The sequence below is a fragment of the Schistocerca piceifrons genome, chromosome 8 (genome assembly GCF_021461385.2).
Source record: "Schistocerca piceifrons isolate TAMUIC-IGC-003096 chromosome 8, iqSchPice1.1, whole genome shotgun sequence".
NCBI classification, from domain to species: Eukaryota; Metazoa; Arthropoda; class Insecta; order Orthoptera; family Acrididae; genus Schistocerca; species Schistocerca piceifrons.
The window spans coordinates 13,208,558-13,235,109 of NC_060145.1; the positions used below are offsets into that span (position 1 = coordinate 13,208,558).

General features: G+C 47.1%; 1 protein-coding gene across 1 annotated transcript in view; it reads left to right on the top strand.

The window, feature by feature from the left end:
- The window catches only part of LOC124711497 (WSCD family member AAEL009094-like), a 181,454-nt gene that overhangs the window by 122,772 nt on the left and 32,130 nt on the right, over positions 1 to 26,552 (top strand). Inside the window, exon 6 of the mRNA XM_047241610.1 lies at positions 5,367 to 5,618. Coding sequence (XP_047097566.1) covers positions 5,367 to 5,618 — 252 coding nt within the window. The remainder of the gene's footprint in view (positions 1 to 5,366; positions 5,619 to 26,552) is intronic.

A 26,552-nucleotide genomic window follows, 5' to 3' on the forward strand; every position in this document is an offset into this window, starting at 1 on the left:
GTTATCGCCAGCAAATGGTTCAAATTGCTCTGAGCACTATGGGACTTAACAGCTGAGGTCATCACTCTCCTAGAACTTAGAACTACATAAACCGAACTAACCTAAGAACATCACACACATCCATGCCCGGGGCAGGATTCGAACTCCGGTTCCGGAGTGAGGCGCCTAGAAGCGCTCGGCCACACTTGCCGGCTATCAGGAGCAGCTTCAAGATAGTCATAAGCGAGGTACTAGCATCAAGAATCTCAAAACTTGCTTGAAAGAATATGTATTAGCACATAGACTACATAGAGTGTGATATTTCCCAAATTAGAAGCTGCTGTGTCGCCGTACGTTCTTCCGTTGCCCGTCATCGAAGTGCGAATGTGGAGCTACAAGGGAGTCGTTGAAACACACTGGAACGAAACAGCTCGTCACAGAGATACATACGTACACTGTTAGCGATGAAGCGTTCAGTAGTGGGCTGCTTCAGTCGCGATACGTCGACAGTGACGCAGCACGGCAAAGCGTCGCCCTAGTAAAAGTATGTATACTGCTCTGTTCCGTTGTGTGTCAGTCGCTTTACTGCCGGCCGGAGTGGCCGTGCAGTTCTAGGCGCTTCAGTCTGGAACCGAGCGACCGCTACGGTCGCAGGTTCGAACCTTGCCTCGGGCATGGATGTGTGTGATATCATTAGGTTAGTTAGGTGTAAGTAGTTCTAAGTTCTGGGGGACTGATGACCTTAGAAGTTAAGTCGCATAGTGCTCAGAGCCAAGCCATTTAATCGCTTTACTGAAACTCCAAACCTACACCTCGATGACGAAAAAGGGGAGAACGTGTCGCAATATGGCGGTTTCTGGTTCAGGAAATAATACCTCACTTAGGACTCTTGTAAGTAAGAGGCAACTGCGAGAGCTCTGTCGACACACACAGTTTGCAATCATCCGCGATACATCGACTTGGCATGTAGACGTCCATTACGAACAGCATAAAGGCTTCTCGAGCACCGTGGTGTGCGTAGAACGTGCGGACACCTGCAATGGCACTTTGATCATGGCAGGGTTTGTCTGAGACGTGACGATGGTCGCAGAAAAACGTAGAGGTGGCCAGGTACCAATGCGCGTGTCAGGCGTGTAAGGGCTCAGAAGACCATTAGCGCTGCTGACTTGTGGACCAGTACTGTGTACAGCTCTCGGTCGCCTCTCATCAGTGTCTTGTGCTGTATCAGGACAGGATGTTTGCACCTACTGTCTAACTTTGAAGTGAGCATTTTGGCGACGGCTCCACGTTTCACGACAATAATGCACTAGCGAACCACGCCCACTTCCTGAATAGCTCCCTCGAGGAAGAAGGAATGATAGAATGGAATGGCTTGGGTATCGTGTGGTAGGAAACCAACTGAGCGTACACAGGAGGCTGGTGAAACCTGCAGAGCGTCATCTACATCTACATCTACATCCATACTCCACAACCCACCTGACGGTGTGTGGCGGAGGGTACCTTGAGTACCTCTATCGGTTCTCCCTTCTATTGTAGTCTCATATTATTCGTGGAAAGAAGGATTGTCGGTATGCCTCTGTGTGGGCTCTAATCTCTCTGATTTTATCCTCATGCTCTCTTTGCGAGATATACGTAGGAGGGAGCAATATACTGCTTGACTTCTCGGTGAAGGTATGTTCTCGAAACTTCAACAAAAGCCCGTACCGAGCTACTGAGCGTCTCTCCTGCAGAGTCTTCCACTGGAGGTTATGTATCATCTCCGTAACGCTTTCGCGATTACTAAATCATCCTGTAACGAAGCGCGCTGCTCTCCGTTGGAGCTTCTCTATCTCTTCTATCAACCCTACCTGGTACGGATCCCACACTGCTGAGCAGTATTCAAGCAGTGGGCGGACAAGCGCACTGTAACCTACTTCCTTTGTTTTCGGGTTGCATTTCCTTAGGATTCATCGCAGGAGGCCTCCTCGTACACTGGATGACGTCATGAGAGACAGCCTCCCAGAGTGGGGCGGGCTCGAGCAGCCAGTTGTGGACCGCATCGCGGACGTCGTGTCGAGGACGGCCCCCTGTACGGTGCAGTGGCCTCTGAGCAGTGACGCAGTGCTGTCGCAAAGTACCCAGTAGCAGACAGTCGCACTTCTGCATCGGGCAGTCTCCGTGTTGTGGTCCTCGTTTTGTTTTAGTTACTCTTTCGTCCCCTGCTTCCCCCTGGGCTCTGCGCCGCCTAAACCCGCGCCGGCGAAACATTGCACCTGACAGTTCGCTTTTTGTCTAGTTAGGTTGGCTATACTGTAATAGCGATGTTGCAACAGCAGCCTCTATACACACAGCAGACGATACAGTTTTCCGTCCCGTCTCGTAAATGCAAGCGATTGCGCAATTACAGTGTATATAAAAACTCGTTTTTAGTTGTACTACAATGACAGGAAGCAAACAACCGTATAATAATGCATGTAGAAGCATAACAATGCACACCCTTTCGATAACGGAGCAAAGAAATACAAAAAACAAGCATCTGAGGACTGGTACTTTAAAATCAATAATGTACGTAGTTTACAAAATAAATAATAACCGAGATTGCAATAGATAACCAATATTAGTAATTTTTCACTCACCAATTTACAACAATAAAGGCGCAATTCCATCCAGCTCGCCATCGTCACTGTTGTCCGACTCATCGCCAAAACCGTCTTCATCGTCGTCATCAGCAAGACAAATCATTAATTGTTCATGGCCACTGATAATGCCTTCTATTGTCTGTGCTGCTCGTATGAGCTTCTCGACGTGCTCTACTTTTTTTCTCCATGAGGCTGCATCCACAGTCACAAGAGCTTCACGCAACAGCTTTTCCACCTCTGTTATTGTAAAGGACTTGTTGTTGTTCCTTACATACATTTTTACATCACTCCATATTAGCTCAATAGGGTTGAAATTGCAGTGATATGGTGGCAGCCTTATTACAGTATGACCCTGCTCCTTGGCAATTTCGTCTACTACATATGTAGGTGTCGTAGGCTTATTTTCTTTAACAAGAGAATATAATAGAACCTTTGTCATACTCATATCCGCTGCAATATTTCGAGCCTGTAACCACTGCACCATAACTTCTTTCCGATCATTTGTGGTTGGGGCTTTGTTCTGTATCACCGAATGATATGGAGCATTGTCATTACTATTGTTGTAGGGACAGGAAATTGTTTTAATAGGTTCCTGAACCACTCAACAAATGGTGTGATCCATATCTTCATGGTAATCACCAGTCTTTTTTGATCTAAAAACTAAAAGTGCGTCGGGGACAAAACCACTGGAGGAGCCTGCATGGACCACAATTAATCTAGCTCCTCTTCCCTTCGGCTGATGGCCGCTACTGCTGGGTGTGTTATCCGTCCAGCATTTACTGACAGCTTCCCCGGCATTAACCCACGTTTCGTCTAGCCTAATTATGGAATGAATGTCTCTGCCCACAATTTTGTGCAAGAAAATGCTACGAGCGGTAACAATATGTGCCCTCTTTAACAGTACTTTGTGGCCGTCTAGCGTTTTGTAACGGAAACCCAAATTTTAGCACAATTTTTAGTGATGTATTACCACCGCTGAAGAGTTCACTTTCTTTTAAAGAGACTAATAACTTGGCTACAGTCGGATACTCTATTCTGCTGTAGTAAGCATAAACATGCCTACGAATTGGAAAGAATTTAAATCTGTGATAGGGCTAGGCTGCTTTTTCTTCTTTCCCGGGTTTTTAAAAAATGTATTATTTGATACAGAGAGCTCGGAATCATTACGGCTCACTTCAGTATCTTCCAAATTTTGTAGTAATACTCCTTTACTTACTACGGTTCTTGCACTAATTCCGAGAGTTTACGACGTACGTTCCACCACTTTATCGGCAGGAATTGATAGCTGTCCACGAATGCTTACGTAGTTTTTCTCCTGCTCGTAAAACTCACGAGTTCTGCGTAGTAACTCCAGTGCCTGGCTGTTTAGCGGCACCCCTCGACGCAAAGGATTGTCACTACGTGAACGAAGTCTTTTCGGTGGCATTTTCCAAGTATGTAAGCTCACAACGTAACAAAAGTCACAACGATATAGCACACAGTACAACGAAAACACGCGGTAAACAACATAAAATTCACGTTGTATACACATCCACTAAACAAAGCCGGCAACGCGGGAACGTTGACGTCACAGCACGTGAGCAACAGCAGTGCTCACTGCGCTGTGATTGGCTGGCGCCCAGGCCCCCACAACCGCACGAGTGGTCGACTATGAAGAGCGGACAAATTGAATAGCTGGCCGGCGACCATTAGAGTGGTAAACTGACGCGCGGAGTTCGAATGTTTATACATCGCTTTTACTTATAAAATGCCTTCCCTTGAGTTAGGTCGCAAACATAATGCCTCATTTAAATACGTTACTACAATATACTTTTTAATTTATGAAAAAACAGCAACTAGTCACTGTTTATGAATTTATCTTACGTACTACATGGAATCTGCCGTAGCTAAAAGTTATGTACTGGACCCCTAGCATTTTTCGTAGTTTACGATAGATGTACGCAAAATGCATCAAAATACTCGAAGATTTACCCACTATATTAATAGATATTTTCTGACTCTACCTTGCTTTAGATTTTATGACGAGAAGTGCGTTATATATGGCATAGTGCTTTGGCAACTCACGACCAAAGTATCAAGTTTCAACCTAACCTAGACCATGAAAACACTACCGATCAGCCAACTTTGTTCAAAATGATCAGAACATATAGAATGGTATTCTGTCGGTCGGAAATCTTGCCTCCTGACAGCGTGTAACCATTTTTGTAACAGCTGTGGTTTTGAGAAAGGAAACCTTCAAATAGATGCACAGACATTATGCTAATACCGTGTTACAAAAACATTTATTAAGCAAGTGCGCTGACATACAAAACAACTTAAAATATCCACATACCTGTGAAATGTAATATTCGTTCCTTTCTCGAATTTATTTGTACAATTAATCGCTGCACAACTCTTCACCATTGTACTTCTTTTGATTGGAACGCACAGACAGTAGAATTACGAGTAACAAATACTGTATGTACGCCCCAACAAATATACAACGTAGTATCAGGGGTCTTCATAAACAACAGTACTACACAACACATCAGACTACAACCACTATAATGGCGTCCAGCCGAAGGTTCAAATTATCCCGCGACTGCAGCGCCATCAATGAGTCTATTTATTTTCACAAGGTCTTTGCTGGCGCCCCACGCTGAACACCTAGCGCCTATCGTTCTTCACTTGTTACTCTGTTACGCTGCCAACTTCGTACGCAAACGTCGAGTGGAATGTTTCAGCGGCCCGGGTATAGACGTTGTGACGCGTTGCGCCGGCGTGTTGCAGGCGTGTATACGGGCTCGGTGTACAAGGACTTCGGGCTGCTGAAGAACGGCTTCCCGGCGGAGTCGGTGTGCAACGGGTCGGTGCTGGTGGTGAAGACGCACGAGAGCGGCCCCGAGGCGCGCGCGCCCTTCAGCCGCGCCGTCCTGCTGGTGCGCGCGCCCGCCCCCGCCATCCTCGCAGAGTTCAACCGCCAGAGCGGCGGACACGTCGGCTTCGCCTCGCCGGACCGCTACCACCGCAACAGGGGCAAGTGTGAGTACGCCGCGAACCCGCCTGCGCTGCACACAGCCGCACCGCCGCGCGGCGTCCAGATGACCGAGTAACACTTGTTGTGCGAATACGATACAGCAGCAAGGGTACACGATACACGGGATTAAATGTGAGGGCGATTTGAGGGATGTGCAGGGCACGATGTTCACTACACGGCAGCAGCAGGTGTAGTCTAGCAAGGCAAAGAGTCGAACTTCATACCGTGCTGCTTCTGCGGTGTGCCAGAGATCACCAGACGTAGTGTAACTAGGCTGTTTAGGTTTTTATGTTGGTAACGCCATGTAGCGCTCCTATGTAATTAGGCTGTTTAGGTTCTTATGTTGGTAACAACACGTAGCGCTCTATATAAAGATCACTGACTGTGTTGTGTGCAGTCTGTGGCTGGTTTGCATTGTTGGAATATTTGCTATTGTAGTGTTGGGCAGTTGGATGTGAACAGCGCGTAGCATTGTGCGGTTGGAGGTGAGCCGCCAGCAGTGGTGGATGTGGGGAGAGAGATGGCGGAGTTTTGAGAGCGGACGATCTGGAAGTGTGTCCATCAGAGAGATTAAATCTGTAAGACTGGATGTCATGAACTGATATATGTTCAGGGTGTTACAAAAAGGTACGGCCAAACTTTCAGGAAACATTCCTCACACACAAAGAAAGAAAATGTGTTATGTGCACATGTGTCCGGAAACGCTTACTTTCCATGTTAGAGCTCATTTTATTACTTCTCTTCAAATCACATTAATCATGGAATGGAAACACACAGCAACAGAACGTACCAGCGTGACTTCAAACACTTTGTCACAGGAAATGTTCAAAATGTCCTCCGTTAGCGAGGATACATGCATCCACCCTCCGTCGCATGGAATCCCTGATGCGCTGATGCAGCCCTGGAGAATGGCGTATTCTATCACAGCCGTCCACAATACGAGCACGAAGAGTCTCTACATTTGGTACCGGGGTTGCGTAGAGAAGAGCTTTCAAATGCCCCCATAAATGAACGTCAAGAGGGTTGAGGTCAGGAGAGCGTGGAGGCCATGGAATTGGTCCGCCTCTACCAATCCATCGGTCACCGAATCTGTTGTTGAGAAGGGTACGAACACTTCGACTGAAATGTGCAGGAGCTCCATCGTGCATGAACCACATGTTGTGTCGTACTTGTAAAGGCACGTGTTCTAGCAGCACAGGTAGAGTATTCCGTATGAAATCATGATAACATGCTCCATTGAGCGTAGGTGGAAGAACATGGGGCCCAATCGAGACATCACCAACAATGCCCGCCCAAACGTTCAGAGAAAATCTGTGTTGATGACATGAATGCACAATTGGGTGCGGATTCTCGTCAGCCCACACATGTTGATTGTGAAAATTTACAATTTCATCACGTTGGAATGAAGCCTCGTCCGTAAAGACAGCATTTGCACTGAAATGAGGATTGACACATTGTTGGATGAACCATTCGCAGAAGTGTACTTGTGGAGGCCAATCAGCTGCTGATAGTGCCTGCACACGCTGTACACAGTACGGAAACAACTGGTTCTCCCGTAGCACTCTCCATACAGTGACGTGGTCAACGTTACCTTGTACCTTGTACCACTGAGATCGCCTACCACTTAGTCGTTCGTCGTTGAGGTTCCCGTGACCGCACCACAGGCGCGTGCGCCAGCTGACCACCTGACCACCTCGCTGCCGTACACTCCCAGCAGCTCAGCAGGGATTCGTGAAGCCCCAATTACTGTAACAGTCTCCGCTTTACCAATCGGCTGCGCAATTTAGTTTTCGCAGCTGAAGTGGGCTGCTTTGGCAGTGTGGCGAGCGTATTTCAATATCTGCCAGGATTGCAGACGTCTAACTGCAAATGAACAAAACTTCGTTTCGTACAGGTGATAATTACCCGTGAGAAAGTTTTAGGCAGAATAAGTGACATAGTTGGAGAGATGTTTCTCTGTAACGTGTGGGCGATTAGGAAAGGGTGGAAATCACTTCTCGCGCTGTCGACGTACTGTGGATGAGCCTCGGGGTCGACAGTTTCACGTGAGAAACAATATAGCGATCCAAGCAGAAGTTGGAAGTTGGGGGAGGCTCTCAGCCGAGAGAGCAGGGAGGCGACTGCATCTGGCGCGAAAGGTTAGGTAGGCATATACTGGGTTTTTTGGAACGGAAAACAGGATTCTTTTTACGTATTACTTCATAGAGGCAATATGCGTCTTATGATGACACATTCAAATTATTTTTCTTTCACCCATATAAGGTGCATCATTTAATAGGCCTTATAGTGTCACATACAAAGCAAAGGTGTTGTGCACTATCAAAATCATTACTCTTGAAGTTTCGAGAACTGACGCTCTGATATTCTTTTCCGAAGAGCGTGCGGCCTGTGTTAGACGAGATTTATACCCAGGCGGTCGCCCTACTTTGGTGACGCCTTACCAACACCTCCACTCCAAGCTTGAGTGTGCCACTAAGTGAGCAGGTGAGCAATGTTGTCGAAACCGATAGTGGAACTCTGTTGGCTCAGCTGGCAGAACTTTCCGGCAGAAGGCGAGGGTCCGGGTTCCAGCAGAGTCCTGTGGACACCTGAAACTCGTAAGGAGGAGGTTCCACGTCCGCTGGTCAGGCATCTGCGTGGGGAGGTGAGCAGACGAGTCTGCACGCAGCACTCTCCTCCAGCGAGGGCGTCGACGTCAACGGGTCGCCGTCATCAAGCTCACGTGTCGTCAGTGCACGACACGCCGAGCAGGGGTCTGGAATCCTACCCCGTCTCGGCTATAGCTACTGAGCAGAACGAGTGGTGATTACGTAGACAGACAGACCCACAGAATTACTGCTACTGTTACGTCTTATACCCTGTGTGACATCCTTTCCGATTACACTGATTATTCTCACGCCAGTATCTGCTGTCTGCTGCACAGCTGGGTGTGCCCGCCGTACGTCACGGCGAGTGCTGGCAGTCTCACCCCACAAATCAAGTCCGTGACGGCGACGCTCCTGCTGCAGACTCTAACCTGCTCCATGACGACGCTACCGGCAGACGTGAAACGCACCAATACTGGTCACCTGCGGACGCCGTGTCACTTCCTACAGTACACTCACGGTTGTTTTGTTCGTGTTTATTAACAATGGCACAGGAATAGCAATCTAACACAGACTGCCTTAAGCGAATTTCAGTAATTTTATCCAAACCATTTGCGTGATGTACAGATTAGCTTCTGCGTCGTTGCAAGGGGACGTATGTTGTTGTATATTGGTAACTCTATAGTCACAGTAGCCGGTAGTCAGTAGTTTTTGTTCTTAAGTTGGGAAAATTGTTATCGGTTACAGTAACTGAAATGAACTCATTTACTTTCATTCCATCTGGAGTGAGAGAATACAGATTCTGTTACTCCATTATTGTTCACCTTAAATTGTGTGACGCATCTGGCATCAAAAATCTTTGTTCGCAAAGCACAGTCATTCAATGCCGACGGCCTTGCCGCAGTGGTATAGGTTAATGTTATTCAGGGCCATTCTTTCGTAGGGATACTGAAAGTCAGATTGCGTTGCGCTAAAAAAATATTGTGTGTCAGTTTAAGCACAGTCATGTATAATTTTTGTAAGGGGACGTTTCAAAAGATTCTTTCCGGTTTTATCCCAGACTGCAAAAGAGGCGTGATCGTTTCTCCCCTTCTTGCCGCAGTCTGACAACGGAAGCGATGAGAGTGGCGTCTCTGGTGTGTCGGAACACCTGCCCAGTTGACTGTAGTGACCCCATCGTGCGTAAACTTAGCTGATTTCTTTTAGTACTCACGTGAATATCTCCACACTTTTCTTTATTCAGGGTCAATTGCCACTTTTCGCACTATACAGATATCGTATCTAAATCATTTTGCAATTCGTTTTGGTCATCTGATGACTTTACAAGACGGTAAATGACAGCATCATCTGCAAACAATCTAAGACGGCTACTCAGATTGTCTCTTATGTCGTTAATATAGATCAGGAACAATAGAGGGCCTATAACACTTCCTTGGGGAACGCCGGATATTAATTCTGTTTTACTGGATGTCTTTCCGTCTATTACTACGAACTGTGACCTTTCTGACAGGAAATCACGAATCCAGACGGACAACTGAAGCGATACTCCGTAGGCACGCAGTTTGATTAGGGGACGCTTGTGAGGAACGGTGTCGAAAGCCTTCTGGAAATGTAAATATTTGTAAGTTATCTGAAAAGGCGGACGTTAAATTTGCTACTGGGGGGTTGACAGCAAACCACGAAATTGTGCTTTTGTGGGTATATACCGGGTGATCAAAAAGTCAGTATAAATTTGAAAACTTAATAAAGCACGGAATAATGTATATAGAATGGTAAAAATTGACACCCATGCTTGGAATGAGATGGGGTTTTATAAGAGCCACCCCATATTGGTAGAAGCGTGAACGATCTCTTGCGCGCGTCGCTTGGTGATGATCGTGTGCTCAGCCGCCACTTTCGTCATGCTTGGCCTCCCAGGTCCCCAGACCTCAGTCCGCGCAACTGTATCGTGATCGACCGACATCTCTAGGGGGATGCTGAAAGACAACATCCGACGCCAATACCTCACCATAACTCCGGACATGCTTTACAGTGCTGTTCACAACATTATTGCTCGACTGCAGCTATTGTTGAGGAATGATGGTGGACATATTGAGCATTTCCTGTAAAGAACGTCATCTTTGCTTCGTCTTACTTTGTTATGCTAATTATTGCTATTCTGATCAGATGAAGCGCCATCTGTCGGACATTTTTTGAACTTTTGTATTTTTTTTGTTCTAATAAAACCCCATGTCATTGCAAGCATGTGTGTCAATTTGTACCTGTCTATCTACATTATTCCGTGATTTATTCAGTTTTCAAATTTGTACTGACTTTTTGATCACCCGGTAGTATAATAGGAATAGTACATAATTAAATTTGTAGGTGCTCTAAGAAAAGACATAACGGCAAATTTAATACACAGAGCTGCTACGTTTGGCACTGACCCGAGTGGACATCAAGTGGAGGTGGTGCGAGACTAGAGTCCGTGTTGATTCAGCTGTGTACGAGACTTCATCAGTCGTGGTGGCTAGTGAGCGGTGGCGTGCCAGAGTTTGAGCGGACATGCTGAGCAGTGGGGTACTGCAACGCCCTCTGTATGTAGGCAGGTGCGCACAGCGCGTCTTGCACCGGTTTGTTGAGAGACCTGTAGAAGGGCCAAAGCCACCGGGGATAAATCTGCCGGCTGCTGCCGACCTTACCGGCTGGACGGACCAGACAGAGGTGAGCGCGCCGCGTGCCCAGTGGCAACCGGGCCGTGCGCTCACAGCAGGTGCTGAGCCAGTGCAGCTGCGTGCAGTCTTGCAGTGTTGCAGCGCGATGCCGCCTGGGCGCAGGGCCGGCGAGACGATGTGCCCAGTGCTGAGGCTGTGTGGCCGGGTGGCTGGGTGTCCCGCAGCCCAACTCCCTCTCTGCTGCTGAGGCGACGGCGGACGCACTGTCCGCGTGTAACCGTGTCCGTGTTAGAGCGATGCTAGTAGAAACAAGTGAACGTCGTTCAACAATCAGAACAGAATGAAAGAAAAAGGAATATATTCCAGTAAATATAACGTTGACCTATTGTGTGCCCTCAATGCCTACTCGATCTAACCATGTAATCTTCAAAATTCTTCTGTAGCACCGCATTTCAAAAGATTTTATTCCAGACGAATTTAGGAACACGCGGAGCAATACTGACTTTAAGACTTATTTGTACATTACGACTTGCACACAAACAAAACTGCAGACGACAGTTATAGGAGTCGAAGTACATCAAGTACTTGAAAAGCGAGTGAGACAGGTTTTTAGGTTACTCTCGATCTTACTCGATCTGTTTATTGTGCAATCCGGAAGCCGCGCGTAGTGGCCGCGCGGTTAGAGGCGCCATGTCAGTCAGTAGTCGTGCGGCCCCTCCCGCCGGAGGTTCGAGTCCTCCCTTGGGCATGGGTGTGTGTGTTGTTCTTAGCATAAGTTAGTTTAAGTAGTGTGTAAGACTAGGGACCGATGACCTAAGCCTCGGCGAATGCGGGCTGGTTCTCCTTATTCCTCAACATGTGAGGTCATCAGTCCCCTAGAACTTAGAACTACTTAAACCTAACTAACCTAAGGACAGCACACACATACATGCCCGAGGCAGTATTCGAACCTGCGATCGTAGCAATCGCACGATTCTGCACTGAAGCGCCTAGAATTGCGCTCGGCCACAGCGGCCCGCCACCTTGTCGTCAAGTCCCTGCGTCTTCCGGCACCCGTCCTCACACGGTTCAGCGTAGTCCACACTCTTCTGGAAAGCTTAAAGCCCTCTATTGGTATACTTGGGTCAGTAACCAGTTTCCTCTTGTTTACTGTGCTTCTACTCCAAAGTACTTTTCTGTTCATTTTCTGGGTCGAAGGGAAACACCTCTTCACCCGTTTGCCGTAGAGGTGACCTTGATCTTAGGCGGTTTTTTGGTGTCAGGTCCTGGTATATGGGAAGGTTTGGATTTGCCAGTATTTTTCTACACTCCTGGAAATTGAAATAAGAACACCATGAATTCATTGTCCCAGGAACGGGAAACTTTATTGACACATTCCTGGGGTCAGATACATCACATGATCACACTGACAGAACCACAGGCACATAGACACAGGCAACAGAGCATGCACAATGTCGGCACTAGTACAGTGTATATCCACCTTTCGCAGCACTGCAGGCTGCTATTCTCCCATGGAGACGATCGTAGAGATGCTGGATGTAGTCCTGTGGAACGGCTTGCCATGCCATTTCCACCTGGCGCCTCAGTTGGACCAGCGTTCGTGCTGGACGTGCAGACCGCGTGAGACGACGCTTCATCCAGTCCCAAACATGCTCAATGGGGGACAGATCCGGAGATCTTGCTGGCCAAGGTAGTTGGCTTACACCTTCTAGAGCACGTTGGGTGGCACGGGATACATGCGGACGTGCATTGTCCTGTTGGAACAGCAAGTTCCCTTGCCGGTCTAGGAATGGTAGAACAATGGGTTCGATTACGGTTTGGATGTACCGTGCACTATTCAGTGTCCCCTCGACGATCACCAGTGGTGTACGGCCAGTGTAGGAGATCGCTCCCCACACCATGATGCCGGGTGTTGGCCCTGTGTGCCTCGGTCGTATGCAGTCCTGATTGTGGCGCTCACCTGCACGGCGCCAAACACGCATACGACCATCATTGGCACCAAGGCAGAAGCGACTCTCATCGCTGAAGACGACACGTTTCCATTCGTCCCTCCATTCACGCCTGTCGCGACACCACTGGAGGCGGGCTGCACGATGTTGGGGCGTGAGCGGAAGACGGCCTAACGGTGTGCGGGACCGTAGCCCAGCTTCATGGAGACGGTTGCGAATGGTCCTCGCCGATACCCCAGGAGCAACAGTGTCCCTAATTTGCTGGGAAGTGGCGGTGCGGTCCCCTACGGCACTGCGTAGGATCCTACGGTCTTGGCGAGCATCCGTGCGTCGCTGTGGTCCGGTCCCAGGTCGACGGGCACGTGCACCTTCCGCCGACCACTGGCGACAACATCGATGTACTGTGGAGACCTCACGCCCCACGTGTTGAGCAATTCGGCGGTACGTCCACCCGGCCTCCCGCATGCCCACTATACGCCCTCGCTCAAAGTCCGTCAACTGCACATACGGTTCACGTCCACGCTGTCGCGGCATGCTACCAGTGTTAAAGACTGCGATGGAGCTCCGTATGCCACGGCAAACTGGCTGACACTGACGGCGGCGGTGCACAAATGCTGCGCAGCTAGCGCCATTCGACGGCCAACACCGCGGTTCCTGGTGTGTCCGCTGTGCCGTGCGTGTGATCATTGCTTGTACAGCCCTCTCGCGGTGTCCGGAGCAAGTATGGTGGGTCTGACACACCGGTGTCAATGTGTTCTTTTTTCCATTTCCAGGAGTGTATATTCTCTTGATAGTAGCTGATTTCCTCTGATTTCAGATGGTGCTATGTTAGACAGTACGGGTAGCCAATGTATTGGTGTATGTCTAAGCGCTCCCGATATTATTCTCATTGTTTCTCTTAGCCGGATACCGATTTTTGATATGTGCACACTTCTGGCTCATACAGGTGCACAATACTCGTCCGCGCTGTATACCACTGTCAAGGCAGCAGTTCTCAAGGTATTTGCATCACAATGTGTCTGCATAATATACCTTTATCTGCTCGTAGCACTTGACAACGGACAAACTAACACTAAAAACACAATCCTTCAACGTCAGTTTTCACCGTGTAGTACTGACTACTGGTAGTGACTAAATATTGACATGATCGCAGATTACAAGACGATTTTTGAGCAGAGTTTCAAGAAATTGCCATCAGTCGGAGAATACTGTTTTTTTTTTTTTGTGGTATTCAACCAATTACCGCTTTTCGAGAAGAGGAGCGAATGGTCGCTGGACTAAATGTTCTTCTACTGGCCTTTTTAATTTCATATTTTGATTCTCTGTGTCTTGAGACTGTGAGAGTCAAAATTTTTCATTTTTTGTTCGATTTCTGCCTTAGTTACAGGAAATAATCGGAACAAAAAACTGAAAATCGGTTATTTCAGATGCTGGTTGTTTTTAGGCAGACGTCGTTCACTGCTACTCGACCTGTACGGTGCAGGACAAGGCAGGAGATGGCAGGGGAAGCCGCAGCGGTGGTCGCGACGTCGCCGTTACGGGTAGCGGCCTCACTGGAAACACGCCCACCCCCTGACTCGACGTACGTCCACGTGTGGCGAACCCGCAGAGCCGACCAGACGGCGGCTGTCCTTTCGGGCGCTAGGCGCGTGGAGTCGTTGAGATCACCCGTGCCTCTAGAACCGGCGATTCCCTACCTGCGTGGCAGCTGAGGGATGCTGACCAACCGGGGCGGCTGACGAACCGCAGTCTGCGCGGGCGAGGACCCTACAGCTGTCGATCACGTGACACTCGCCACTTGATGCTTCTCCCTGTTACACGGGACACATCACAGGCAACAGACATTCAATTGCAATTTCTGAATGACAGACCCCCTGCGAAATCTTTCCCTAAACACGGAAGGTAGATGTCGTTACTGCTACCTAGTTGGTGCTGTACTGGTGAAAAGCTAACCGTTGGAGTTTACTGCATGCTTAATGGCCAGTAGCATTTTAACTTATGCTTGTATTTCGCTTATTTACGTTCCCACTCCTGTTGTTGTTGTTGTTGTTGTTGTTGTGGTCTTCAGTCCTGAGATTGGTTTGATGCAGCTCTTCATGCTACTCTATCCTGTGCAAGCTTCCTCATCTCCCAGTACCTACTGCAGCCTACATCCTTCTGAATCTGCTTAGTGTATTCATCTCTTGGTCTCCCTCTACGATTTTTACCCTCCACGCTGCCCTCCAATACTAAATTGGTGTTCCTTTGATGCCTCAGAACATGTCCTACCATCCGATCCCTTCTTCTGGTCAAGCTGTGCCACAAACTTCTCTTCTCCCCAATTCTATTCAACACCTCCTCATTAGTTATTTCATCTACCCATCTAATTTTCAGCATTCTTCGGTAGCACCACATTTCGAAAGCTTCTATTCTCTTCTTGTCTAATCTATTTGTCGTCCATGTTTCACTTCCATACACTCCATACAAATACTTTCAGAAACGACTTCCTGACACTTAAATCTGTACTCGATGTTAACAAATTTCTCTTCTTCAGAAACGCTTTCCTTGCTGTTGCCAATCTACATTTTATATCCTCTGTACTTCGACCATCATCAGTTATTTTGCTCCCCAAATAGCAAAACTCCTTTACTACTTTAAGTGTCTCATTTCCAAATCTAATTCCTTCAGCATCACCGGACTTAATTCGACTACATTCAATTATCCTCGTTTTGCTTTTGTTGATGTTCGTCTTATATCCTCCATTCAAGACACTGTCCCATTCGTTCAACTGCTCTTCCAAGTCCTTTGCTGTCTCTAACAGAATTACAATATCATCGGTGAACCTCAAAGTTTTTATTTCTTCTCCATGGATTTTAATACCTACTTCGAATTTTTCTTTTGTTTCCTTTACTGCTTGCTCAATATACAAATTGAATAATATCGGGGAGAGGCTACAACCCTGTCTCACTCCCTTCCCAACCACTGCTTCCCTTTCATGTCCCTCGACTCTTATAACTGCCATCTGGTTTCTGTACAAATTGTAAATAGCCTTTCGCTCCCTCTATTTTACCCCTGCCACCTTCAGAATTTGAAAGAGAGTATTCCAGTCAACATTGTCAAAAGCTTTCTCTAAGTCTACAAATGCTAGAAACGTAGGTTTGCCTTTCTTTAATCTTTCTTTTAAGGTAAGTCGTAGGGTCAGTATTGCCTCACGTGTTCCAACATTTCTACGGAATCCAAACTGATCTTCCCCGAGATCGGCTTCTACCAGTTTTTCCATTCGTCTTTAAAGAATTCGCGTTAGTATTTTGCAGCTGTGACTTATTAAACTGATAGTTCGGTAATTTTCACATCTGTGAACACCTGCTTTCTTTGGGATTGGAATTATTATATTCTTCTTGAAGTCTGAGGGTATTTCGCCTGTCTCGTACATCTTGCTCACCAGATGGTAGAGTTTTGTCAGGACTGGCTCTCCCAAGGCTGCCAGTAGTTCTAATGGAATGTTATCTACTCTCGGGGCCTTATAGAACACAATTCATTTTGCTTCAACATTTCTAGAATCTGGTAACATTTCTTTCAGAATGTATCCTGAAATATGTTACAGCCGACCGCTATGGCCGAGCTGTTCTAGGCACTTCAGTTCCGAATCGCGCTGCTGCTACGGTCGCAGTTTCGAATCCTGCCTCGGGCATGGATGTGTTTTGTTGTGGTTAGTAAGAGTGCCAACACCGTTTTACTCAAGGAGGCCGCAATGCACGCGTTTTAGCTGACGCAGGCTGGCGTGAGGTCTGGAACATGACAAGGAAATTAGAATTTAGAAAAACGGACGTAGCTGGTGGAATACTGAACTTTAATCCATTAATGGTGAACGTTGGTCTTGACAGTACATGATTCACAATATCAATAGTAACTGATAATGGTCCGCAGCTCGTGGTCGTGCGGTAGCGTTCTCGCTTCCCGCGCCCGGGTTCCCGGTTTCGATTCCCGGCGGGGTCAGGGATTTTCTCTGCCTCGTGATGACTGGGTGTTGTGTGCTGTCATTAGGTTGGTTAGGTTTAAGTAGTTCTAAGTTCTAGGGGACTGATGACCATGGATGTTAAGTCCCATAGTGCTCAGAGCCATTTGAACCATTTTTGAACTGATAATGGCGCCTTGCTAGGTCGTAGCAAATGGCGTAGCTGAAGGCTATGCTAAACTGTCGTCTCGGCAAATGAGAACGTAAGTAGGCAGTGAACCATTGCCAGCAAAGTCGGCTGTACAACTGGGGCGAGTGCTAGGAAGTCTCTCTAGACCTGCCGTGTGGCGGCGCTAGGTCTGCAATCACTGACAGTGGCGACACGCGGGTCCGACGTATACTAATGGACCGCGGCCGATTTAAAGGCTACCACATAGCAAGTGTGGTGTCTGGCGGTGACACCACATGTTTGTTGTCCTTAGGTTAGTTAGGTTAAATTAGTTCAAAAATCTAGGGGACTGATGACCTCAGATGTTAAGTCCCATAGTGCTTAGAGCCATTTGAACCATTTGAAAAATGTTACAAGTGTATCGAGGGAATACAGTTCCCATAATGACGCCTTTCAGTATTTCACAAAGCCATATGACTTTCGGCTACTGGCTTAGTTCCCGGAAATCACGGTTTACTGAAAACTGCACTGTTCATACATATATTCAGTTAATTTTTGAGTAAATTTTTATGAAAAGTACACGATTAGATAAACATTGATCGGTGGTCTTGTGTTTATGGAAATGGTATTAATAACAGCTGAGTGTTTTTATACGTCGTTTATACGAGTATTCTGTGCCTGGCTGTTGTATTTCCTACCGCGAGGCTTTAAAACGATTCACCAATTATCTTATACTGACAAACCGTCCTGCTGACCGCGGCAGATGTATGGCGCTGCAGTTAGAAGCGATTTTGGGATCGAATACTGCCGAACTAGATAAAAAAATTAAATGTGGCGTGATTTACAATGACCTGATTCCATTCGTTTCAAATGTTTTTACGGACATCGCATTCACGCACAGTGTATTGTTTTGTAAAACATATACAGGCAATCTGAATTTAATAAAATCCCCTATTCAGTCACTCGTTGACGACGATGGCACCGAAACAGAGGACGACCGAAGAAAGGCAGAAATACTGAATTCAGTGTTCCGAAACTGTTTCACTGCGGAAAATCGTAACACGGTCCCTGACTTCAGCCGTCGCACGGACGCCAAAATGGAAAATATTGAAATAAACGATATCGGAATTGAAAAACAACTGATATCACTTAGTAGCGGAAAAGCATCCGGACCACACGAGATACCCTTAAGATTCTACAGTGATTATGCTAAAGAACTTGCCCCCTTTCTATCAGCAATTTATCGTAGATCGCTGGAAGAACGTAAAGTACCTAGCGACTGGAAGAAAGCGCAGGTCGTTCCCATTTTCAAGAAGGGTCATAAATCAGATGCGAATAATTATAGGCCTATTTCGCTTACGTCAATCTGTTGTAGAATAATGGAACATGTTTTGTGTTCTCGTATTATGACGTTCTTAGATAATACAAATCTCCTTCATCATAATCAACATGGATTCCGCAAACAGAGATCATGTGAAACTCAGCTCGCCCTATTTGCCCAAGAAATTCACAGTGCCGTAGACACTGGCGAGCAGATTGATGCCGTATTCCTGGACTTCAGGAAGGCATTTGATACGGTTCCGCACTTACGTTTAGTGAAAAAAATACGAGCTTACGGAATATCGGACCAGGTTTGTGATTGGATTCAGGATTTCCTAGAAGAAAGAACACAACATGTCATTCTTAACGGTTCAAAATCTGCAGATGTAGAGGTAATTTCGGGAGTACCGCAGGGAAGCGTGATAGGACCTTTATTGTTTACAATATACATAAATGACTTAGTTGACAACATCGGTAGCTCCGTGAGGCTATTTGCAGATGACACGGTTGTCTACAAGAAAGTAGCAACATCAGAAGACTCGTACGTACTCCAGGAGGACCTGCAGAGGATTAATGCATGGTGCGACAGCTGGCAGCTTTCCCTAAACGTAGATAAATGTAATATAATGCGCATACATAGGGGCAGAAATCCATTCCAGTACGATTATGCCATAGGTGGTAAATCATTGGAAGCGGTAACGACCGTAAAATACTTAGGAGTTACTATCCGGAGCGATCTGAAGTGGAATGATCACATAAAACAAATAGTGGGAAAAGCAGGCGCCAGGTTGAGATTCATAGGAAGAATTCTAAGAAAATGTGACTGATCGACGAAAGAAGTAGCTTACAAAACGCTTGTTCGTCCGATTCTTGAGTATTGCTCATCAGTATGGGACCCTTACCAGGTTGGATTAATAGAAGAGATAGACATGATCCAGCGAAAAGCAGCGCGATTCGTCATGGGGACATTTAGTCAGCGCGAGAGCGTTACGGAGATGCTGAACAAGCTCCAGTGGCGGACACTTCAAGAAAGGCGTTACGCAATACGGAGAGGTTTATTATCGAAATTACGAGAGAGCACATTCCGGGAAGAGATGGGCAACATATTACTACCGCCCACATATATCTCGCGTAATGATCACAACGAAAAGATCCGAGAAATTAGAGCAAATACGGAGACTTACAAGCAGTCGTTCTTCCCACGCACAATTCGTGAATGGAACAGGGAAGGGGGGATCAGATAGTGGTACAATAAGTACCCTCCGCCACACACCGTAAGGTGGCTCGCGGAGTATAGATGTAGATGTAGATGTAGATGTAGATAGGGAAACAGATGTTTATAACTCACCAAGCATGCAAATACTCGCACTTCATTATTTTTCAGGTTTTTTTGAGCTTGTTTTCAACACTCGCGTTATGCATATGCCGATACAATGCTTTAATGAAAAGCGGTAAAAGTTTATAGAAATGTTTTTACACGACACTGCCGGTACTGGCAAAATTCATGATACGACTCAGCCACTGTCAGGGCGTATATAATTGCAGCTAGGAGCTGGCAGAAACAAGGACTTCAAAAGAGAGGAGGCAGCGAGTGCCCACTACGATGACGAACGCGAAAAGTAACTGTAACGGCATTTCTGAAGGGGCATGTGTTTGCTTCAAAGTGTTGTTCTGAACCAACTAACCGACAGCCCTCCCTGAAAATGTGTCTGTGCCTTTTTTGCCAATGTAAGAGCGTGTCATATTCCTGGAAGAGGACCTTTCCCTGATACTCAAAGAACAGAAAGAGAATGCCTTGGGCGATGTTACGGAAGTGCGCCAAACTGTTCAGTGTTACGTCATCAAACACCAGATGTAGTGTTGTCGTGTGGGCTACGGCTGGGCACGCTATGACGCGGGGACACGCTCGCTAACGATAATCGCTGGCGCTACCCCACAGTTTTCTTAACAGTCTCCTGCGACTGGCCTCCACAGTCTGGATAAAATTTGGAAATGACTTCATTTTTCTTGTTTTGGGGTATAATTATTAGGCTAAAATTCTACAGGGTGATCTTTTCCGCCGTCTACAAACTGTAGGGATTGATCGATGAGAGGATACGGAACAAAAAATGTCTAATGAACTTATGTCCGGAAATACGTGCTTTCCATCCTTCAGGCCGTTTACTCAATGACGCACAGTTACAGAGACTGCTGTGTAATACGCGCTGTTCCATGCAGCCATAGTTACAGTATGTGTTGGTTTCCTTGTGCCTCAACGTATGCGTAGCATCTTCTGTCTCGCACGTTCACATCGGCCCGACTGCATCCGAACGGTATCAAAGTCAGCATGTATAGGCTGCTCCAGTGTCTCCACATCTGGAATGGGCTCTGCATATACCATACTTTTGAGGTGGCTCCGTACCAGAAATCGCACGGGTTGAGATCCGGTGAAGGAGCAGGCCATGCAACTGTATCTCCTCGTCCGATCCATCGACCAGGACGTTAACGGCGAAGTGGGCTGGAGCACCGCCATGTGGCACTCACATAACCAAAATGAGATTTTCACTCTGCAGCGGAGCGTGCGCTGATGTGAAACTTCGTGGCAGATTAAAACTGTGTGCCCGACCGAGACTCGAACTCGGGACCTTTGCCTTTCGCGGGCAAGTGCTCTACCATCTGACCTACCGAAGCACGACTCACGCCCGGTCCTCACAGCTTCACTTCTGCCGGTATCTCGTCTCCTACCTTCCAAACTTTACAGAAGCTCTCCTGCGAACCTTGCAGAGCTAGCACTTCTGAAAGAAAGGATATTGCGGAGACATGGCTTAGCCACAGCCTGGGGGATGTTTACAGAATGAGATTTTCACTCTGCAGCGGAGTGTGCGCTTCTGTAAAGTTTGGAAGGTAGGAGACGAGATACCGGCAGAAGTGAAGCTGTGAGGACCGGGCGTGAGTAGTGCTTCGGTAGCTCAGTTGGTAGAGCACTTGCCCGCGAAAGGCAAAGGTCCTGAGTTCGAGTCTCGGTCGGACACACAGTTTTAATATGCCAGGTAGTTTCAGTCACATAACCCTTCGAATCATCAGCGGCACTTCTTCCAGCAGGGGAATGATGATAGTTCCGGCCTGTCTGGTGACATTGGAGGAACACTGTTCCCAAAATACGATCGCCCATTATCCAACCCCACACATTCCGGCTGCACAGATGCTGATGACTCGCTGTCACCATACCATGGGGGTTCTGCATACCATCCCACAGGGACTAATATGAAAGTTGAAGATACCAGTCCGCATGAAGGTGGTCTCATATGTGAATAAGATGGATGACACGGATCTCGGAATCGTGGTTGCTTGGTGAAGAAACCGGTGACAAAACGGCTCCCGATATGGAAAGTCTGTTGCCAGTAGGCCCTGCACACGCTGTAAGTGATAATGGTAGTAACAACTGTCGTGGAGAATGTACCGCACGGTCATCTTTAGTGGCGGCCCAACTACCTGGCACTGACACGGCGGTAGCCTTCCGCAGTATTATCACATTTTCCTCCAGGTCTGGTGTCCGAAAATTTCTGGTAAGTCGTTCTTGATTTCCTGCGTTCTGGAACGACCCTGTCTCAGACAAACGAGGAAACATTGTTGAAAACATTGAATGTTGTGGTTGTTGTCGGCGGGGACAGGCCTCCCGATACAACCTTGCTGTCCGTCGCCCGTTGACACTCGCCGTTCCGTAAGTTAACCCCATGTCGGCAAGCGCTCGATTTGAATACGAAACCATTGTGTGCAACTCTGTATCACACCCACTACAAGGAGAGTCAGCAAGAGAAGTGAATCGGAGACAACATTACCAACTACTATGGCTGGAGACAGCGCTAGGGCATGACGTATGAGGGACAGTACCACCATCTAAGAGGAAACCATGCATACAATGTGGCCCGGTGTGGCCGAGCGGTTCTAGGCGCTTCAGTCTGGAACCGCGCGACCGCTACGGTCGCAGGTTCGAATCCTGCCTCGGGCATGGATGTGTGAGATGTCTTTAGGTTAGTTAGGTTTAAGTAGTTCTAAGTTCTAGGGGACTGATGACCTCAGATGTTAAGTCCCATAGTGCTTAGAGCCATTTGAACCAATGGATGCCACAATGTTAGCCAGGCAGGCACTAGGCGTGTTCAGTTGAATGGGTTACGGGACCTGGCTGAGAGCGCTGAAACCTTACCAGACGGTACTGTAGGGCACGTACGGATCACGATCGGAGGACCTATGATCGAACAGTGTAAATTAAGGGTTTTGGAGGCAGGAGCCGGGTGGACCATTGCCGGACCTCGCTTTTCTAAAACAACAAACCGGGCACGTTCGCAAACTGAATGTAAGGCTCTGCGTTGGCTCATTGTGTACGTATCCTCACGCAAAACAAAAGTGTGTTAACCAGAATGAAACAATTACAACATGGCCTAAGCTGCTCACTAACCTCGCTTGCAATTACATGTATTCTCACCATTTCAACTAGCAGACTGAGGCAGCTCCACCCGGCAGCAACCTCTGAAGTCTTCCATCAGCCCTCTGTTGTGATATACAGGACATAAAATCCCGTCTGAGGCCTGCGATCATTTTTATGTTAATAATTGGCAACCAGTGCTGTAGAATCCCAATAAAGTCATGAGATGTTCAATTGACTCTTTTATTAGAACATGTTACGCGTTTCGGTATTACACCCATCTTCAGACATCACAAATTTCAACTCCTTCCTAACCAACCAGGCGTACAGCCTTGGCAATTCAAAGAAAGTGTCCAATAACATATGACCATAACTGCGACACAAGCAGTTTTGAAGCAGAGCGTATACTGTACGCCTAGTTGGTTAAGGAGTTGAAGTTTGTGATGTCTGAAGATGGGTGTAATCCCGAAACGCGTAACATGTTCTAATAAAAGAGTCAATTGAATTTCTCATGACTTTATTGCCTCTGTTGTGTTCTACGCAGATCTTAATTATACAACATCCAATAACTATCTGGTACTTCTAGCATCGAAATTATTCTGTATAATTATTCTGTATAATTATTATTCTCTTTAAATTTTGTGTCGAATTGTTTGTGCTCTCTGTAGATTAGTTCAGACGTTCTTTGCACAACAGTTCTTAGAATGGATAGGGACTGCAACTGCTGTGTTCGGATGCAAGCTGAGTTGACATCCCTTCACTCCTAGCTTCAGGCGGTGTTGGCTTCGGCCACACAGCTTGAGGCTGTTGCCAATGGTCATCACTGTGGGGGTCCGGATGGGGGTTTGTCGGGGACGGCCAGCTCGTCCCACGCATCCCCCGATCGGACTACGACTGTGGCTGCCCGGGACACTGCCCACATTGAGCCTGATCCCTCACCTCTGGTAGAGTGGGAGGTCGTCTCGAGGTGTGGCAGGGGGCGAAAGACATTCTGGAGGGTTGAACGGAAGGCCTCTCCAGTTTGTCTGTCGAACTGGTTTCAGGCTCTGTGTCCGGCTGATACTGATCTTCGGCCTGACATGGCTGCTTGTCCTGTTCCAGAGGTTGCCCCTCAGTCTGCAAGATCCGGGCGGTCGCAGAGGGTGGGCTTACTGGTAGTTGGGAGCTCCAAAGTCAGGCGCGTAATGGGGCCCCTTAGGGATATGGCAGCAAGAGAGGGGAAGAAAACCAATGTGCACTCCATGTGCATACCGGGGGGAGTCATTCCAGATGTGGAAAGGGTCCTTCCGGATGCCATGAAGGGTACAGGGTGCACCCAATCTGCAGGTGGTCGCTCATGTCGGCACCAATGATGTGTGTCGCTATGGATCGGAGGAAATCCTCTCTGGCTTCCGGCGGCTATCTGATTTGGTGAAGACTGCCAGTCTCGCTAGCGGGATGAAAGCAGAGCTCACCATCTGCAGCATCGTCGACAGGACTGACTGCGGACCTTTGGTACAGAGCCGAGTGGAGGGTCTGAATCAGAGGCTGAGACGGTTCTGCGACCGTGTGGGCTGCAGATTCCTCGACTTGCGTCATAGGGTGGTGGGGTTTCGGGTTCCGCTGGATAGGTCAGGAGTCCACTACACGCAACAAGCGGCTACACGGGTAGCAGGGGCTGTGTGGCGTGGGCTGGGCGGTTTTTTAGGTTAGATGGCCTTGGGCAAGTACAGAAAGGGCAACAGCCTCAACGGGTGCGGGGCAAAGTCAGGACATGCGGGGACTAAGCAGCATCGGTATTGTAATTGTAAACTGTCGAAACTGCATTGGTAAAGTACCGGAACTTCAAGCTCTGATAGGAAGCACCGAAGCTGAAATCGTTATAGGTACAGAAAGCTGGCAGAAGACAGAGATAAATTCTGTCGAAATTTTTACAAAGGCACAGACGGTGTTTATAAAGGATAGATTGCATGCAACCGGTGGTGGCGTGTTTGTCGCTGTTAGTAGTTGTTTATCCTGTAGTGAAGTAGAAATGGATAGTTCCTGTGAAATACTATGGGTGGAGGTTACACTCAACAACCGAACTATGTTAATAATTGGCTCCTTCTACCGACCTCCCGACTCAGCAGCATTAGTGGCAGAACTAAGAGAAAATTTCGAATACATTTCACATAAATTTTCTCAGCATGTTATAGTCTTAGGCGGAGATTTCAATTTACCAGTTATAGACTGGGACACTCAGATGTTTAGGACGGGTGGTAGGGACAGAGCATCGAGTGACATTATACTGAGTGCACTATCCGAAAATTACCTCGAGCAATTAAACAGAGAACCGACTCGTGGAGATAACATCTTGGACCTACTGATAACAAACAGACCCGAACTTTTCGACTCTGTAATTGCAGAACAAGGAATCAGTTATCATAAGGCCGTTGCAGCATCCCTGAATATGGAAGTTAATAGGAATATAAAAAAAGGGAGGAAGGTTTATCTGTTTAGCAAGAGTAATAGAAGGCAGATTTCAGACTACCTAACAGATCAAAACGAAAATTTCTATTCCGACACTGACAATGTTGAGTGTTTATGGAAAAAGTTCAAGGCAATCGTAAAATGCGTTTTAGACAGGTACGTGACGAGTAAAACTGTGAGGGACGGCAAAAACCCACCGTGGTTCAACAACAAAGTTAGGAAACTACTGCGACAGCAAAGAGAGCTTCACTCCAAGTTTAAACGCAGCCAAAACCTCTCAGACAAACAGAAGCTAAACGATGTCAAAGTTAGCGTAAGGAGGGCTATGCGTGAAGCGTTCTGTGAATTCGAAAGTAAAATTCTATGTATCGACTTGACAGAAAATCCTAGGAAGTTCTGGTCTTACGTTAAATCAGTAAGTGGCTCGAAACAGCATATCCAGACACTCCGGGATGATGATGGCATTGAAACAGAGGATGACACGCGTAAATCTGAAATACTAAACACCTTTTTTCAAAGCTGTTTCACAGAGGAAGACCGCACTGCAGTTCCTTCTCTAAATCCTCGCACAAACGAAAAAATGGCTGACATCGAAATAAGTGTCCAAGGAATAGAAAAGCAACTGGAATCACTCAACAGAGGAAAGTCCACTGGACCTGACGGGATACCAATTCCATTCTACACAGAGTACACGAAAGAACTTGCCCCCCTTCTAACAGCCGTGTACCGCAAGTCTCTAGAGGAACACAAGGTTCCAAATGATTGGAAAAGAGCACAGGTAGTCCCAGTCTTCAAGAAGGGTCGTCGAGCAGATGCGCAAAACTATAGACCTATATCTCTGACGTCGATCTGTTGTAGAATTTTAGAACATGTTTTTTGCTCGAGTATCATGTCGTTTTTGGAAACCCAGAATCTACTCTGTAGCAATCAACATGGATTCCGGAAACAACGATCGTGTGAGACCCAACTCCCTTTATTTGTTCATGAGACCCAGAAAATATTAGATACAGGCTCCCAGAAAGATGCTATTTTCCTTGATTTCCGGAAGGCGTTCGATACAGTTCCGCACTGTCGCCTGATAAACAAAGTAAGAGCCTACGGAATATCAGACCAGCTGTGTGGCTAGATTGAAGAGATTTTAGCAAACAGAACACAGCATGTTGTACTCAATGGAGAGACGTCTACAGACGTTAAAGTAACCTCTGGCGTGCCACAGGGGAGTGTTATGGGACCATTGCTTTTCATAATATATATGAATGACCTAGTAGACAGTGTCGGAAATTCCATGCGGCTTTTCGCGGATGATGCTGTAGTATACAGAGAAGTTGCAGCATTAGAAAACTGCAGCGAAATGCAGGAAGAGCTGCAGCGGATAGGCACTTGGTGCAGGGAGTGGCAAGTGATCCTTAACATAGACAAATGTAATGTATTGCGAATACATAGAAAGAAGGATCCTTTTTCGTATGATTATATGATAG